This window comes from Nilaparvata lugens, chromosome 6 (genome assembly GCF_014356525.2).
Source record: "Nilaparvata lugens isolate BPH chromosome 6, ASM1435652v1, whole genome shotgun sequence".
NCBI classification, from domain to species: domain Eukaryota; kingdom Metazoa; phylum Arthropoda; class Insecta; order Hemiptera; family Delphacidae; genus Nilaparvata; species Nilaparvata lugens.
The window spans coordinates 62,624,420-62,642,633 of record NC_052509.1 but is presented as its reverse complement, the minus strand read 5'-3'; the positions used below and the strand labels follow the sequence as shown (position 1 = coordinate 62,642,633).

Here is an 18,214-nt window from a genome sequence, read left to right as displayed (position 1 = left end):
TGCTATTGTTAAAAGCAGCAGTATTCCTACTAGCACCGCCACTCAACTCCCTCCTACTTGCCGGCGCCGCACCTGACTTCAGGTTGTTATACAACAAAACCCATTCTTTGGCAAGGTCATAATTTTGTGTTCTACAAAAATCCTCTACAAGATTCATTGTATTTCATACCAAATATAACTCTAAGTGCTTTCTTTTGCCATATAATGTTTTTTTTTTTGAAGAAGATGAGTTGCCCCACAGTTTTACTCCATAAATCAAGTGTGAATGGAAAGACCAAAGTAAATCATTTTAATTACATCAAGGTTTACACAATATTTCAGTCTTCGTAAGAGAAATGTTACTCTAGAAAGCTTTTTACATAAATTCACTAGGATATACTCCCAGCTGAGTTTATTATCTAAGTACATTCCTAGTAACTTTACAGGCTTGAAAACATCATCATTCAGATTCAGGCTACCAGTACTTACATTGTTGAGAGAAAATATTATTTGTTCTGTTTTGCTCTCATTTACCTTAAGTAAGTTGGCATTGAACCATACCTTAGAGTAAGAACCATAACTTATGACTAACCGTCCTCCCATCTTGATCTTAGTTTTTGTTATCAAGTTTTACACCTTGACGCAATCTAGTAGTCCAGTAAGTGCTGGTCATGAATGCAGATTACTGAATTACTTGATTCTTCTCATCTGTAACTTATTATGTATATTAATTTCGAGATTGTTTACAGAAAAACTTTGCGCCTTCCCTGACCCACCTGGTCAAGTTGGATCTGTCGAAGAATCAGCTGACCGCGTTGCCTGACAATTTCGGCCTGCTGTGTAACCTGAAACACCTCGACCTGGAGAACAACCGAATCACGGCGCTTCCTCTCTCCTTCGGCAAGCTGAAGCACCTGCGTTGGCTCGATTTGAAGAACAACCCGTTGCTGCCCAAACTGGCAGAACTGGCCGGACCTTGCAATGATAGTGCGCAGTGCAGCGCTGCTGCCAAGAGTGTGGTGCAGATGTTGGCCCTGATGCAGGATCAGGTCGAGGTGGAGAAGAAGAGGCGACTGGAGGAGATGAAGTTGGGTGAGTGCCACTGCAAACTAACAGTATTTCGTATTTCGTATTTATACGTGGATACAATAAGAAATCATATAAATATGATTGGGAAGGAACAACAGGCTTGGCCCAAAACTATTCCGTTCCCAAATTTTGATTACATGTCCAAAAAATAGGTTATGATTCTTCTGTAAGAAGTTCAAGCTCAACTTTCGTCCAAAAATAAATATGAGATGCAAATTTTAAATTTAGAAAAATTAAAACACCAAATTATAGTTAAATATTACACTTAATATTGGGTGAATGGAGAGGGATATAGTGAGGTCCACGTCATAATGGCAGTGGAGAAAGAAAGGAGAAAAAAGTTGCCGACCCTCTGTCTTGTCAATGCTTCTATAGACGGTAGTTGATACAGGTTTATTGATGTAATATTTATTAACTGTTCATTCTCGTTTAAAATGATAAATTATATTTTTCAATAATTTCATAATGATTTTTTATAATCAAGATGAAGTATTTTGTTAATCAATTATTATTCTACATCATTAAAAGACAATCTGGCAAGAGAGCAAAGCGAGAAAGAGATAGCGCTATCCACTTTGTTTGGTGATAGACAAGGTTAGCTGTACCATTGCTATTCAAACACTGCCATTATAACGTGGACCTCACTATAGGTTGCGTGTAGCAGCTAGATCCTCCAGGCAGTTTAGCGATAACCACCTGTGATTTTTAGCATTATCATTTGTAACGAATTCAGCTCGTTACAACATAAAGCGTTTTCCAGGCGTTTTTGCACTAGTGGCGGACGAGACTACAGGGTAAAAGATCTCCGATTGGCTGGTTATCAGCTGATTGGGTGGCGCTCGGGAATCAACTGACAATCAGTCAATCTAAGAGCTTCCTATCCTCTCGACTAGTCCGCCGCAAAAAAACGTTTTTATACGATGATAGGAAGATCTCCGATTGGCTGATTATCAGTTGATTCCCGAGCGCTAACCCTATCAGCTGATAACCAGCTAATCGGAGAGCTTCCTACCCCCTCCCGACTCATCCGCCGCCAGTGCAAAAACGCATCAAAAAACGTTTCATGTAGCTTGGGTCTTAAACACCCTCCAAGTGCAGAAGAACAAGAGACGGGAGCAGATGAAGTTTGAAGCCACTTTAAACTGGAAGAACTGATTGAATGGGATATGGAATTGGTGTTATTCATAAAGTTATCATGATCATTAGTAAAGATGACATCCGAGGAGGAGGAGGAGAGCTGTACATCGATCAGACGAGAATTGAGAGGGTCGCACAATATACCTAACTTTGAACTATGATTAATGAGTATAGGATAATTCTCAGGATATCCGATGTCGTATTGCAAAAGCCATAAGTGCTTTCATAACAATGGGGTTTTGAATGAAAAAGACTAAGAAATTGTTAAAAACCACAGCTTTATTGATACTTAGAAACTACTTCTTATCAACTTCTCAACTACACAAAAAAAAAAAACAATGGGGTCTGTTTTCAAGAGCCATGACCTCACCTTGCATACGAGGATTCGATTACTCAAGTGCTATGTGTACTCAGTACTGTTGTATGGTGTTGAATCATGGACTCTAAAGCAAAACTCAGTTGCTAAGCTCTAAGCATTTGAGTATGGCTGTATAGGAGAATCCTGAGAATACCATGGACTGATAGGGTTACCAATCAGGAGGTGTTTAGGAGGATGAATATGGCCCCAGAATTGGTCAACATCATAAAATTCAGGAAGTTGCAATAGTTGGGCTACATAATGCGCAATAAGGGCAGATATGAGCTGTTGCAAAACATACTGCAGGACAAAATAGAAGACAGGAGAGCTCCAGGTTGAAGAAGAATGTCCTGGCTGGCCAACCTGAGAGCCTGGAAAAACCTCCATTCAATTGTTCCAGAGAGCAACAAAGTCATCATTGCCAATATGATCGCCAACGCTCGAAACGGACAGGCACCCTAAGAAGATAAAGCTATCCACTCTACCATATGATAGGCATGAGGGGCACCGTCCAAGACCGGAACGAAGTTTTAGTGTCGTCGTTGTGTTTAAGGGTGCAGGCGAAAAACAGCTGTTTGTATTGGTGTTAACAATTCTTCGTTGTCTATTCGCTCCTGTATTTGAGATTAAATTATTATTGTACCATTATAATAATTTGTTATTGAATTATTAAGAATCTATTGGTTCAAGAATCATTATAATAATTTGTTATTGAATTATTAAGAATCTATTAGTTCAAGAATCTACCGCTCACTGATTCTGCCTGTGCTGACCTATGCCAGTGAGGTATGGACCCTAACAAAACTGGATGAGAATATGATCATTATTTTCGAACGAAAGATTCTACGCCGAATTTTTGGTGGTGTGCAAATTGATGGAGTGTGGCACAGAAGAAAGAATAGGGATCTGTATGATATGTACGGCCACACCAATGCACTGGCTATTATCAGAGTAGAGAGACTCAGGTGGGCAGGCCATGTTGAGAGAGCTGATGACTAAGTCTAATCATGAATTGCAACATGGAAGGAAGAAGACGCCCTGGTCGACCAAGACTCAGATGGATGGACTCAGTCACTGAAGATGCAAGGAGGCTTGGTGTAAGAAATTGGAGAAGATGCAAGGAGGCTTGGTGTAAGAAATTGGAGACGAGCTGCCATGGACAGAGTAGAATGGAGGCGATTTCTGGAGGAAGCCAAGATCCGTTTTGGAGTGTAGAGCCGTGGATGATGATGATGATAATAATTTGTAATTTTCCAGTGGTGTTATTTGTTGTTATTAGTGGTTTATTATCTGTTTGTAAATTGTACAAGTTGTTTCGACTCATGTAAACATCGTTGTGTTAATGTGCTCTTTCAGGTTGAAGAATATACTTGAAGAATGTTTGATTGTAAATGCATACAATCATGACATGACTATCTTGAATAGCCAGCCTTAGAAATGCTGAAAACATGAAGCTTTCAATATCATACAGCATGATAGGTTCAATTACTGTCCCATAAACTTGGTTATTCATCTTTTTATTAACAAGTTCTCTTTTCCAAATATTCAGTCATTGTAAAATAGGTACCAACACTCTTTCTCACTCTGCTAAGCACCTCTCTGTCTATTTGTCTATTCTCTGAAAACACTGTCAAAGTATTCCTATTTCTCTAGCGGTTCCATCTCCTCCACATCTACCGCATTCACTGGAAAACAATATTTTGAATTTGAATGAATGAATGAATTTTATTTGCCAAAAACAAAATACAAAAAAGCTTTACAAAAATAAATATAAGTATATGCTACTGCACTTGAACCAAGATACATACATTTATTTAATTAGATATAATAACGAAATAATATCCTTTACATTACAAACAATAGTTTTAAAATGAAGATTCAATTTATGATCACATGCATAAGTACAGTAGGTGAGGCAAAAACACCGGCAAAAGGAAGATTCCTTGTGCGCCAGTGTGAGTCGTAAACCAGCTTAATCAGGATGTAATATAAACTTGAATCTAGCGTATGAAGTGTTCGAAAATATAATTTATAATATGAAGTTGATTATTGTATAAAAGTCAACGATTGGAAATAATTCAAGTTTAGCCATGCCTCTATGGTTCTTTTTCTGTGTTTATTATTTCGAAAATTATTAAGTGGAAATTATTAATTTGTTTATTCATCGATGATAAAATACATAATTATAGAATTACGTAAGTGATAAAGGGTTGTAAATTAGGACTGCAAATAATTGAGTTGATTTCAAGTTCGATTTGTAAAGTGTACTGTGCAATAGAGGTTCTTTTTATCACTAGGTGAAATTTCTTGCTGGTTACTTCAATTTTTGATTAGTTTTGTTTTTTTTTACACAGAGGAAGAAGAAAAGAAGGCATTGGCGGCCAAGGAGCAACAAGAACAGAGTCAGGCAAAGAAGCGGAACAAGAAGAAGAAGAAACAGGACAGAATTATAGAATACGAGAACGGTTCTGCCGTGACAGAAGATTCCGACAAGTGCCTATTAGAGGGGGATGAGCAGGAAGATGTACCTGCTGATGATTCCAAAGACTCAAAACTCACTCAAAAATCGTCCAGTAGAAGTGAGTGAATTCAAATCAAATTTATTCATTCATAAAGTCATGTCTACACTGAACAAATGTTCGACAAACATGTTCGTTGAAAAAGTTTGGACAAATTTTATTTTTTTTTTTTTTTTTTGTGTAGTTGAGAAGTTGATATTGTGGTAATTATTCATATTGAATGAAAAAAGACTAAGAAATTGTCAAAAAACCACTGATTTATTGATAATTAGAAAGACCGGTTTCGGTCAAAAAACCGGAACCGGTCTTTCTAATTATCAATAAATCAGTGGTTTTTTGACAATTTCTTAGTCTTTTTTCATTCAAAATTTTATTATGTTTGACAAACAATGTTTGTCCGTGACCAGTGTGGACGCGTCACCAAACAGAATATTCGTAAGTGCGGAGAACAGGTTTCATGTTTTACAGCAAACACTGAAAATGTTTGGAAAACCAGTAATTTTTTGTTTGACAAACAATGATTGTCCAAACTTTTTGTAATGTTTGTCCCTGAGCTCCTCAACAAACATGTTTGCCGAGCATGTATATCGAACATTTGTTCAGTGTGGACATGGCTTTAAAAGCATATATTTACAATATAATATTAAATATATATAATATTATTGAAGATATTATATGCTTGCTGATAATTCCAAAGATTCAAAACAGACTCGAAAATCGTCCAGTAGAAGTAAGTGAATTAAAATAAAATTTGTTCATTAATAAAAATCATATTTACAATATAATATTAAATATATATAATATTATTGAAGATATTATATGCTTGCTGATAATTCCAAAGATTCAGAACCGACTCGAAAATCGTCCAGTAGAATTAAGTGAATTAAAATCAAATTTATTCATTCATAAAAACATATTTACTAGTAGTTCTGTGAACAGTAGACCTCACACAGTATTCTCATCCACAAGTACCTGATTGAAACTATAGGCCTTATGGAAATACAGCAATAGACTGGCTTCTCCACACATCTGTGTAATCACTTGTCAGCTGATTTATGATGAATAATTCTATAGTCTGACTTTTACTCTAATATTGGCGTATGAAGGAGTCTCCTTTTTCTTTTTATATTATCCTTGAAATGCAAAATTTCCAAAAACCTTGTATATACGTCGACGCGCAATTAAAAAAGGAACATACCTGTCAAATTTCATGAAAATCTATTACCGCGTTTCGCCGTAAATGCGCAACATATTTGAACATTAAGAGAAATGCCAAACCGTCGACTTGATACTTAGACCTCACTTCGCTCGGTCAATAATCAATAGTGAAAATGTGTCTGCTGATGATTCCAAAGACTCAAAACCGACTCGAAATTCGTTCAGTACAAGTAAGTGGATTCAAATAAAATGTATTCATTCATAAAAAAGCATATTTACAATATAATAATGTAAAGCCTAGCTCAGACCAAGCTATTATACTCTGCAGAGCAACACAACAGAGTTTATGTTCACACCAAAAACACCTGTGGTCTGACAGAGCTAATTTCGCTCTGTTCTCAGTTGCACTCTGATTCCAAAATTTGTAATTATCACATTCATTTCTCATTTTTTTGAGAAAACACAGGCCAAATTATTTATTTCAAGACGCTGAATCCGAATCTGAAATTAGAATTCTCCTATCTCCATTATTATGTGATTTAGGTTTTTGATGAGAGATCTTTATCGAAAATTTCCGCTAGGATGCCTAGAGAAAATCGCTCCCAGAGCGATTCGAAAACATCTCCATGCGAGCAGAGTTTTCTTGGAACGTTCCAGATGTCGGTGTGATTACCCGCATTGTTTAATCCCGCGACAGATCTTTTCAAATCCATTCATCAACAGACTCTGTAGAGCTGCAGATTTTGGTCTGAACATTACTTAACAAATAATATAATGAATTATACCCCCTGCGTGGATGATCTGTCCGTGCGTAGGTAGGAATTAACCACCTCAAATTGAATCACTCGACAAATGTCGTCGTAACTTAATCATCTCAAATTGAATGATTTTACAAAAATGTCAATGCTGAAAATGATACTTGCAACACCTAAACTAGAATCTTGATTAAAAATTCAAGATTGAGTGGTTAGAGGACTTTTGAAAGAAGTCTAATAAAGAGCAATTTCATATGATGTCTATAGGTCATATCAGAGGCCCTGAAATTGATCAGATGCGACATGAAAACTCTGACACCAGAACTGAGCCAGCCAGGTCACTCAATATCATTATTTTTATATCTACAGTGTGATTCACTTGATACTGTCATTATTGGTTGTATGGTATTCATTGGTGTTATTTATATGATTGTAATGCTGACAGTTCGAAGTGATAGAATGATGAATTTTTTAAGTTTTGGTAGCAATTTATTGGATGAACATCATTACAGTATCTTAAATTTTATGGATAAGAATATTTTATTAAATAGATAGATATATTTATTGATAATTGCTACTAGGCTGTTGCCTATGGTAACATTTACAAAAACTGAAAATAAAATTAAATCAAACTTAAGAGATAATAATATTTATTATTTAACAGTTCTGCACTAGTGAATATTCAAGATCCTTCCACTGATTGAAAAATCTGGTGTGGCGCACTCACACAACTTCCCTTGCCGTTATGAAAATTGATCACCTGACGCTAGTGTTCACGCGCATCTCAAGTCTATTAATCAAAGATCTGAGCCAGTTGGTGACAGGACAATAACGCTGGAGACACGCGAGGTCTGCTATCTCTTCTTAGTGAATGAAATGATTTAATAGAATCAACAGTTGCCAACAGTTTGCAATTGAATAATCGCATTTTCTCGAATTTCGAGCTTATTTTCAATTTTAGGTGAAAATGTTACTGAACATTACTTGTAGAGATTTTCATGCTCAGTCTTTCCCACTTGAATTTTTTTGTTTAAATTGTATCTGAAGCCTGATAATTGAGAATCTAAAGTCAAACTTTGCATAGATGGGGCGGAGCTCCTGAAATTTCTACAGATATGGGACTTGTGGCAGTTGATAGAGCTTATCAATGACTATTTTAGGTATAAATTTGATCATAATCGTTGGAGCCGTTTTTGAGAAAACCTCTATTTTTTACAATTTTTTTGACATTTCAGCCGCCATTTTGAGTCGCATTTGATCGAAATTGTTCGTGTTGGATCCTTATATTGTAAGGATCTTAAGTTCCAAATTTCAAGTCATTCCGTTAATTGGGAGATGAGATACCGTGTACACACACACACACACACACACACACACACACACACACACACACACACACACATATATATATATATATATATATATATATATATATATATATATATATATATATATATATATATATATATATATATACATACATATATACTGACCAATACCCAGAAACCACTTTTTTGGACAGGATACCTTGAAACGTATAGGAATTTAGAAATTTGGGTACCTTATTTTTTTCGGAAAACAATACTTTCCTTACCTATGGTAATAGGGCAAGGAAAGTAAAAATACTGTTGGAAAAAACTTATTTCGCTTGTCACTGCTACCAAACAAATTTGAAACAACTGGGAATAACACTGTTTTCAATAATTGAATTATTGTTATGAGTTTTCTTGCAATTGAATAGACTAATCAACGCATCTTATTATTCGTTCCCAATTTTATGAACTTTGTATTTCAAGCTCTATTGTCAATTGTGTGTAAAAAATAAGTTCGAACAATGATTCACAATGAATGTCATATTGTCTTCTGAAGCCAAATTATAGTGAGAGTCACGTTATAGAAGCAGTAGAAATGATTGGAAGACATTGTTGCCACTTCTTCTTTTACATCGTTCTCTATAGTAGACAGGTGTAACTCTCTAGTTATCCCGCTATAACTCATCTAATATTCATTGTTGATTGTTTCTGATAAACAATCATTGTATTTGATTGACGATGCTTATTGCTGTTTGTAAAGTTTTGGTAGCAAATAAAAACTATTGATTCTTGATTCATTATTGTTTATATTTTAAATATATTGTATTGATGAAGAAAATTCATATTCATGATTAAGATGGAGTATTCCGGTAGTTTATCATATTTCTATATAGTCTACAAACAACGATTTGGCAACTGAGCGGAGTTGAAAAGAATAGATCTTATGTAATATTAACTGTTCATACTTTAAAATTATCAATTCATTCGTTTAAAGTTGAAAATTATATTTTATTCGTCGAAAAATATAATTTTCAATGATTAAATAATAAATTTTCGTAAATGAGATTGAATATTAAGTTAATTAATTATATTTCTACATTGTTGAAAAACGATATATAATATTAACTTAATATTAAGTTAATTAATTATATTTCTACATTGTTGAAAAACGATATGGGGAGCTTGAAAAGGATAACATCATCTGCTATGTTGAATGATAGACAAGAATAGCAACACCAATGTTTATAAAATACATCACCACGTGGACTACGTTATAACGTAGACTACGTTATAACGTGGACTTCACTATAGAAAAGAAACTCAGTTCTTTTTATTGCACACGATTGCTCATATCACTGAGTTTTAGTTTAATCGATGTTTTACTCTTCAATCAATTTCTTAACTTAGTTCTACAGATGGAAATTCCCGGGCTGACAAATAATTTTTGAATAGTAGCGCTCATCGAATTTCCATCTAGTTGTTTACCCTGTTGTCAATATTTGCAGTAGCAGAAGTCTTCGGGGTGAATTACAGCATTTAATTTGGATTTTCGTTTAATAATAATTACTTAGTCCTTTTTATAGTAAACAATCTATCATTTCACCAAGCTATTTTTATTGGGATCGATTTTTTATTCCTCACTCCATTTTTCAATCCACTTAGTTCTTTTTTATTGTAATAACTTTCTTATTACTGTTGAGTTATCTCTATTGTAATCAATGTTTTTTCATTCCTGTTGCAGCTTGCTCATCCATCAAATTCCTGTTCACCTCAATCGTGATTTTTGCCTGCATAATGTTCTTCCTGTTGTTCATACTGCACCTGCTCGACGAGGAGACGTACAGCATTGTCATCAAAGAGCTGACCAAACGCTATCGAAAGGTCGCCGGCTACTTTCCGAAACCATGGTCGAAAAAGTTGAACCGCTACTACCTGATGACCTTGAGGTACGGCACAAAGTTGTCGAAACAAGGCGTTGAGATGGCGATACGTGGCTTCGAACAGGTGCAAGACTTCCAGGTTTGGCTCAACTCTGACGAAACCGTTCAGTCCTACTTTGATATGGTGAGGAGCTGGTGGCAAATGGTCTACATCAAAGTTTCCGAAATGTACAGAACTGTGACTGTCTAAATAGGTGATAACAACTGTTTCCAAAGTCCTACTTTGTCATGGTTAAGAGTTGGTGGCAGATGTTCTAGTTTCCGAAATGTACAGAACTGTGACTGTCTAAATAGGTGATAACAACTGTTTCTAAAGTCCTACTTTGACATGGTTAAGAGTTGGTGGCAGATGTTCTAGTTTCCGAATTGTACAGAACTGTGACTGTCTAAATAGGTGATACAAAAGTCACTGTTTTGAAAGTAATTTTGTCATTGAGAACTTGAGGAGTCGGTGATACATCTGTTTCCAAAGGAATTGTGTTATTATGAGCAAGAGGAGCCATAATGTTCACCCAACATGTTGACTGTTTAAAATAGGTCATACATTTATTTCGAAAATAATTCTGTAGCTTGGTGCAAAAACTACCAATGTCATTTTTTTCAAAAATGAGTTTAATACACTAATACATAATAATAAAACAAAGATATTGTCAAATTCCACTAAAAATTTATTAAAAACTTTAAAACAGCTGTCCATTGTCAAATTCCACTAAAAACATTAGTGAAATTTGACAATATCTTTGTTTTCTTATTATGGAGAGATTTCACAACATCACCATCAATTCTACTAATTTTATTACACTAATACATCATTAATATAGATTATTTTCAGTTCCAGAAGTGCCCATGTCCTATCTCAAAGCAATAAAAAGTTATAAAATTTATACTACCAATGTTTATACTTCAAAATTTTCTGAAATAACTTAATTTATTCAAAGTGCGGTGATATTAAGTGCAAATTTTGACTATAATTTGGTATTTTAATAATTCTAAATTCAAAATTTCTAGCTAATATATATTCTTGAACTTTAAATTTCCTCAGTAAGAACATAACCTATTTTTTCGGACATTTCATTATTTATCAAAATTTGGGAACAGAATAGTTTTGGGCTATGCCTGTTGTTCTATCCCGATCATATTAATATGATTTGTAATTATATCAACGAATAAATAAATAATAAATAAATAATGTCATGATTTAGTAAGTTAGTTGTAGTATTTAGTAATTCCACTCTCAGAGTGTGAAAATTACCAATGAAGACATTTTTTTTTAGATTGGCATTTATACTCCGTGCCAGAACTACCAATGTCGTCGACTTCTGCACTTCTAGCATTCGTATTTCCGTATCGAAATGCCGTAGTTCGAAAATGCAAGGTGAACTTTCAAGCTGATTTGTGAGAAAGTTGATATTTTGACATAGGTAGTTCTTGCACCAAGCCACAAAATGTGTCATTGTAAACATGTGGAGTCACAATGTTCTCCTGACATGTTGACTGTTTAAAATAGGTTTTACATTTGTTTCGAAAGTAATTATGTCATTGTGAACTTGAAGGTCACGATGTTTTGCTCACATGAGTCTGTTTAAAATATGTGATACAGTTGTTGCGAAAGTAATTGTGAACTTCAGGAGTCCCAATGTTCTCTCCTCTCATGGAATGTATTTTCAGCCTAGTTTTTCCTCCAATGTCATTATTATATTATGATTATAGTGTTTTATACAATAAATAAATGAATGAAAATGAGTTACAAGAGGATGAACATGAGTCACCATGTAATCCTATTATCTTGTGGCAGTAATTGAAGATATGGATAATTGAAAGTGCAGTAATATAATATAATTCAATTTTGTGATAGTGTCATTGTGAACTGGAAGAGTCATCATGTAAAATCTTCTCTTCTTGTAGCAATAATGGACTATTGAATGTATTTATAATCATAGAGAAAACATAGCATAAGAAGATATCTCATGGTGTAGGAAGTTTATGTTACAAATTTCACTGTTGAATCAAGCTGATAGTCCCAATAGTTATTTTTTATGAAGTTATGTGACCCTAGTAGTATCTCATACTGTGCCGTTCTTAGACTAGGCACACACCAGTTAGTGAAGACAAGACAAGACATGATCAGACACAATACTTCACATAGTTGCTTATGAAGCATCTTACCCTGATTAGTCATTGCAATTAGACATGTCTTCATAAGCAACTATGTGAAGTATTGTGACTAAACATGTCTGATCATGTCTTTCAAAGAGTTTCTTTTTGCTGGTGATGCCTAGATTTTAAATTTTATTTTATTTAAGTATGTGAATGAATAATTATGTTTATTTATTTATATTTTTAATGATCTGTCATATAAAGAGTTTTTAATATGTCTTGAATATTCTAAATTGGCAATAAATGTCTTGTCTTGTCTTGACTAATCGGTGACCAGCCTTAAGCTAGGCACACACCGATTAGTCAAAACAAGATAAGACATGATCAGACACAATACTTCACTTAGTTGCTTATGACGCAACACACACTAATTAGTCATTGCAATTAGACATGACTCCATAAGCAACTATGTGAAGTATTGTAACTGAACGTGTCTGATCATGTCTTGTCTTGTCTTGACTAACTGGTGTGTGCCTAGTGACACTCTCACCCGGCCAAAACAGTAATAATAGACAGTAGTCGACAGTAATCAGCTTGAGTTAACAAAAATCGGCTTGAAATTTGGGATACAAACAACCTAAACCCTGTTATATCTACTTATGCTATCAGTTCTCTATTATATGATTCAATACTTTGTTAACATGAAGAACTCATGGTCATCACACATCAAGCGTAGCGTAACTAGAAATACGTCTTAGGCTGGTCACACACCGATTAGTCAAGAGGGGTCAAGAGAAGACTAGTCACGTTTAGTCACAATACTTCACATAGTTCCTTATGGAGTCATGTCTAATTGCAATGACTAATCAGTGTGTGTTGCCTCATAAGCAGCCATGTGAAGTATTGTGACTAAACGTGACTAGTCTTGTCTTGACTAATCGGTGTGTAACCAGCCTTAGGAAGACGTGGCCGAGAGTATCTCCTAATGTTAATCAATCTGTCCATTTCTCATCGCCGTAGTGTAGATTTAACATTGGGAGATAGAAAGACTAACTGCCGGTTGCACAACAGCCGGTTAAATTTTAACCGTGATTAATTCCACGAGACCCAATCAGAGAAGCTGTCTCTTCAAAAACGCCTTCTCTGATTGGTTCTCGTGAAATTAATCACGGTTAAAATTTAACCGACTGTTGTGCAATTGACAGTAAGTCTTTCCAGCTACGCTACGCTTTGTGATGGCCTTTATTGTGGCATAATTGAAAAACTGTCAACAATTGAAAAACTGTCAACAATTGAAGGTATATATCATTCAATACTTTCACTATTTTAAGTTATCATTGATAGCCATTGAGGTGTTGACTTGGAGATAGTCTTTTGGCAATGATTGGAAAACTTATAAATAATTGATATACCTCCAATTATTGTAAGTATATTGAATACTGTTATCAGATTGTTGTTGAATTTTTCCATAATGAAATGAAAACTCAATAATATGTTCTCTATGAATGTTTATGTTCTGTATAGAATTTGTCAGTTTATGTTCGTATAGAATTTGTGAGTTTATGTTCGTATAGAATTTGTGAGTTTATGTTCGTGAAGAATTTGTGAGTTTATGTTCGTATAGAATTTGTGAGTTTATGTTCGTATAGAATTTGTGAGTTTATGTTCGTATAGAATTTGTGAGTTTATGTTCCATAAAATGTTCATGTACTATTAACTCAACGTTAGTAGACAGTCTAACTTTGCTATAAACTGTCTACTTATTCATAACAACTGGTTTAGTAGAATAGATAACATAATATTGTGTGTTCATTTCTTGATGAAATGTACTATAAAGGCGGACTCCCACACATATCAGTATCAGTGAACGTATCCGGTACAGTGAGAATATTATTCTCATAAGTTCTTATGGGACTATTCATACTCGCTCAGCCCAGCTGAGTGTGAATAGTCCTATTCGAACATATGGGAATTATATTTTCACTGTACCGCACACATACAGTGCATATGTTGATATCCGCATTTAAAAATACGTTCACTGATACTGATATGTGGAAATCCACATTTAAAATGGTTGAGTTTTAATGTGGTGTTATTGTTAACTTGAAGAACATTCCTAAGCAATACACACATTTGGAAATAATTTAAATCTGTGAACAATTGGTTGAAAGTTTGATTTGGTCTTCATTGCGAAGATTCAATATAATATTGTATAATCTTAGAGGCCTATACAGAAGTTTTATGGTTTACAATAATTGATAACCATGAGGTGTTATTGTTTACTTTTTTGTTATTGTAGGCATATATAGTTTTTTTTTAAATAATTGAGAGTTGTCAGCTGTTGAAATCACAATATGTTCAGTTCTGGTAATCTGTTAATCAAAATATGTTGTAATCATACCGGTGTTATTTTGGTTATGAAGGACATTCCTATAATTAATTAAATTCTTCCAGTACCTAATTGTAAAAAACATTTCTGGTAATCTGTTTATCAAAATATTTTGTAACCACCCCGGTGTTAACGTGAATATGAAGAAAATTCATGTAAGGAATTACATTCGCTCAGTAATTGTAAAAAATTGAAGGTGCAATTAACATAACTCTGCATACAGTAATGCAATAAGAATCTGTCACGTTTCAAAATTATTGATGATCATATTGTTGTATTGGAGTTATTGTGAGTTTGAAGTTAATTCGGTGCAATATATGCTTTACAATAGTTGAAAACTTGTTAGCAATTAAAATTATGATATAATGTCCAGGATGGTTCCATTTTAAATGTCTTCATCAATTATTGTGAAATGTTTATCAAATTTTGTAAGTTTGAAACTTTTTTAAAATGTTCTTCAATCAATTTTTTCTCCGAGTTATTTCTATTTTTTGTTGTGCTTGATTCTGAGACACTGAATCAACGCAGCAGCTAGTATATTAACACTTTTATGGTGTATTTTACTTAAAACTGTTAGCAATCTATATAAATAACTGGTATAATGCTTCCATTATAAATTCCTTTCCATTATAACTGGTATAATTTATTTATTTATTAGAACAGCCACAAACACGATATTTGGAAAGAGAAACAGGCAATTGCCCAAAACTTCTTCAATTCCTTGATTTTGGCACATAAATAGTCCAAAGTGAGGTTAAGTTTAAAATTTCTGTTTTCACCAAAGATTAACACTCAGAGAATACGTATTCGAGATATGACTGATGAATTTTGAATTTCGAAGGGTTGATAAGAGCCGGAAATAACACTAAACAATCCGAAAGTTTCAATAATATTGAAATAAACTTGAATTATACTTCCATTATAAATTTCATTCCATTATAACTCAATTCAATTTCAATTCTTTTTATTTGCATTAATACAATTTACAATAAATTATTCAAGAAATTCATAGAAATAAAAATAAAATAATAAATAACTGGTATAATGCTTCCATTATAAATTCCATTCCATTATAACTGGTATAATGCTTCCCTTTAAATGTTATCTCCAAAACATTACAAACTCTAAAACTCCATTCTCTGTGAATGTTGGAAATTTTGAAAAATCTGCAGTGACAGTGCTATATTGAAATACTGACAGTTTGAAGTAGATCTGTTCATAGAAAAGTCTTTTTTTTAACGGATAAGATACGTAAAGACATTCCATTCAGATGCTATCCAGGTGTCAGTGACTGATTCAACTGTGTTCCGATATCTAGAATCTAGTGAACTGATGTAGACAATAGAAATTAATTATTGAATAAGGTTTATATATCAATGGTATAATTATGTTCCCTAGTAATTGGCCTAGAGAAATATTGATGAGATTATTGGTGTTGAACAGTAGGTTCTAAAGCATTATCATTATAAAAAATTGTAAACTTTGTATCAGTGACTTGTTTAAACCGTCTAGATAATTATCATGAACTTTAAAAGTACCTTTAATGCATTATCATAGTAAAATCATAGAGAAACAATAGCTTGAGTAGATAACCCATGGTATAGGACGTTTATGTCGCAACTTTTACTGTTATCTCAAGCCGATAGTCCACGTAGTTCTTTCCCGTGAAGCTGTGTGACGCTCGTAGTCTCTTATACTGTGCCGTTCATTCACTCTTACCCGGTCAAAACAGTAAAAATCGTCAATAATCGACAGTAATCGGCTTGAGATAACAGTAAAAGTTGTGACATAAACGCCCTATACCATGGGTTATCTACTCAAGCTATTGTTTCTCTATGGTAAAATTCAACTTTGTATCTGAAACTTGTTTAAACTGTCAGCATTCCTTTAATAAAAACATTAGTGCTTCCCATTCAGTCAATGCTGACAGTTTAAATATTGTTCTTACTTCACTCATTTGATATTATTTTATAAACCTGAAGATTATTGTAACCATTATTAGTTATATATTATTATTATTTATATCAATATCACAGAGAAGAGGGAAAGTTGTTATATTATAATGTACTGACATCATTAAGTCAAAACAATCCTATAAACCAATTTCAAATATAACATTTCAGAGGAATAAATACATTTTAAAGTGGATAATATTTTAAAAGATTTGTACTATTAGTCTACGATTTTAAAAGAAGTTCTGATTTTTCAGGCAGTATGTGTATCATTGTGGGTCTTCAGAATACAATACCGCATAATTGAGTTTGTAACAGCTGTGCCTAGTTGAAAGTTGTGTGTATATTTTTTGCTTCAAAATTTTCTGAAATAACTCAATTTATTCAAAGTGCGGTGATATTAAGTGCAAAATTTGACTATAATTTGGTATTTTAATCATTCTAAATTCAAAATTTCTAGCTAATATAATATTCTTGGACAGAACTTTGAACTTTAAATTTCCTCAGTAAGAACATATCAACCTATTTTTTTGGACACTTCATTATTTTTTTATCAAAATTTGGGAACAGAATAGTTTTGGGCTATGCCTGTTGTTCTATCCCGATCATATTCATATGATTTGTAATTATATCAACGAATAAATAAATAAATAAATTTCCATTCAAAGTATAACAGAATACCTTCTGACGGAATTTCCAGTTTCAATTTTTAATTAACTGTCGAATTGATGCAAACTTCTTAAGCTTAGTTATTTAGTTGGGAAACAAATTTAAAGACGAGTAACTCCCTACAAGGTACTTGCTCTTTTCAACCACTCTTGTACTATATTTGAAACTGAATATTTCGCATTAAAGTAGTTACAAGCGTGTACAGTATTACGGATATCCAATGTCCGAGTACATTACTTTAAAATCTTAGGGTCGTTTTCCGAGCTCGGGATGTAGCTAAGTTCTAGACTTTAAACAGCTGGAGTCAGAAAATTGGCTTTCTGAAACGGGGCGTAGTCGCAGTTTTTATAACAATCTTTATTCTCTCATTTCTATAATTCGAAACGTTTCTCTTTAACGAAATTAAAAATTCAAATAATTCAAAATAGCTGAAACCTCACACTATTTTCTATGTGATTATGACTACGACTACGCCCCGTTTTGGAAAGCCAATTTTCTGACTCCAGCTGTTCAATCAAAGTCTAGAACTTAGATAAATCCCTAGCTCTGAAACCGGCCCTTTATATTGAACAAGTGAGTGTTGAGACAAATGAAGAGAAATTTGTTTCAACCAATTTTCTTTGAACTGTCGTTTCCTAAACTAGACTCCACAGTCCTATTTGCAAAAACATGTTCCCCTCTATTCATTTCCAAAGTATTCTAAAGTGATGTTTCTGGATCTCATACCCTGTAACAATCTGTATAAACATTTCCAGATTGGAAACTCTGTCATAATTTCACTCTTCATCCAAAGAAAGTGTTTGATTTTTGTGTTTGCTTTTTCTTTTGTACACCATAACTTTGTCGACTAGTGACTGAA

At 33.8% G+C, this 18,214-nt stretch overlaps 1 protein-coding gene across 1 annotated transcript in view; it reads left to right on the top strand.

Moving 5' to 3' along the window:
- The window catches only part of LOC120352050 (leucine-rich repeat-containing protein 59-like), an 11,947-nt gene extending 809 nt beyond the window's left edge, over nucleotides 1-11,138 (top strand). Inside the window, exons 2-4 of the mRNA XM_039431502.1 lie at nucleotides 729-1,071; nucleotides 4,918-5,142; nucleotides 10,050-11,138. Of these exons, the coding sequence (XP_039287436.1) occupies nucleotides 729-1,071; nucleotides 4,918-5,142; nucleotides 10,050-10,438 (957 nt within the window). The 3' untranslated portion in view covers nucleotides 10,439-11,138. The remainder of the gene's footprint in view (nucleotides 1-728; nucleotides 1,072-4,917; nucleotides 5,143-10,049) is intronic.
- Nucleotides 11,139-18,214: the final 7,076 nt, after the last annotated feature.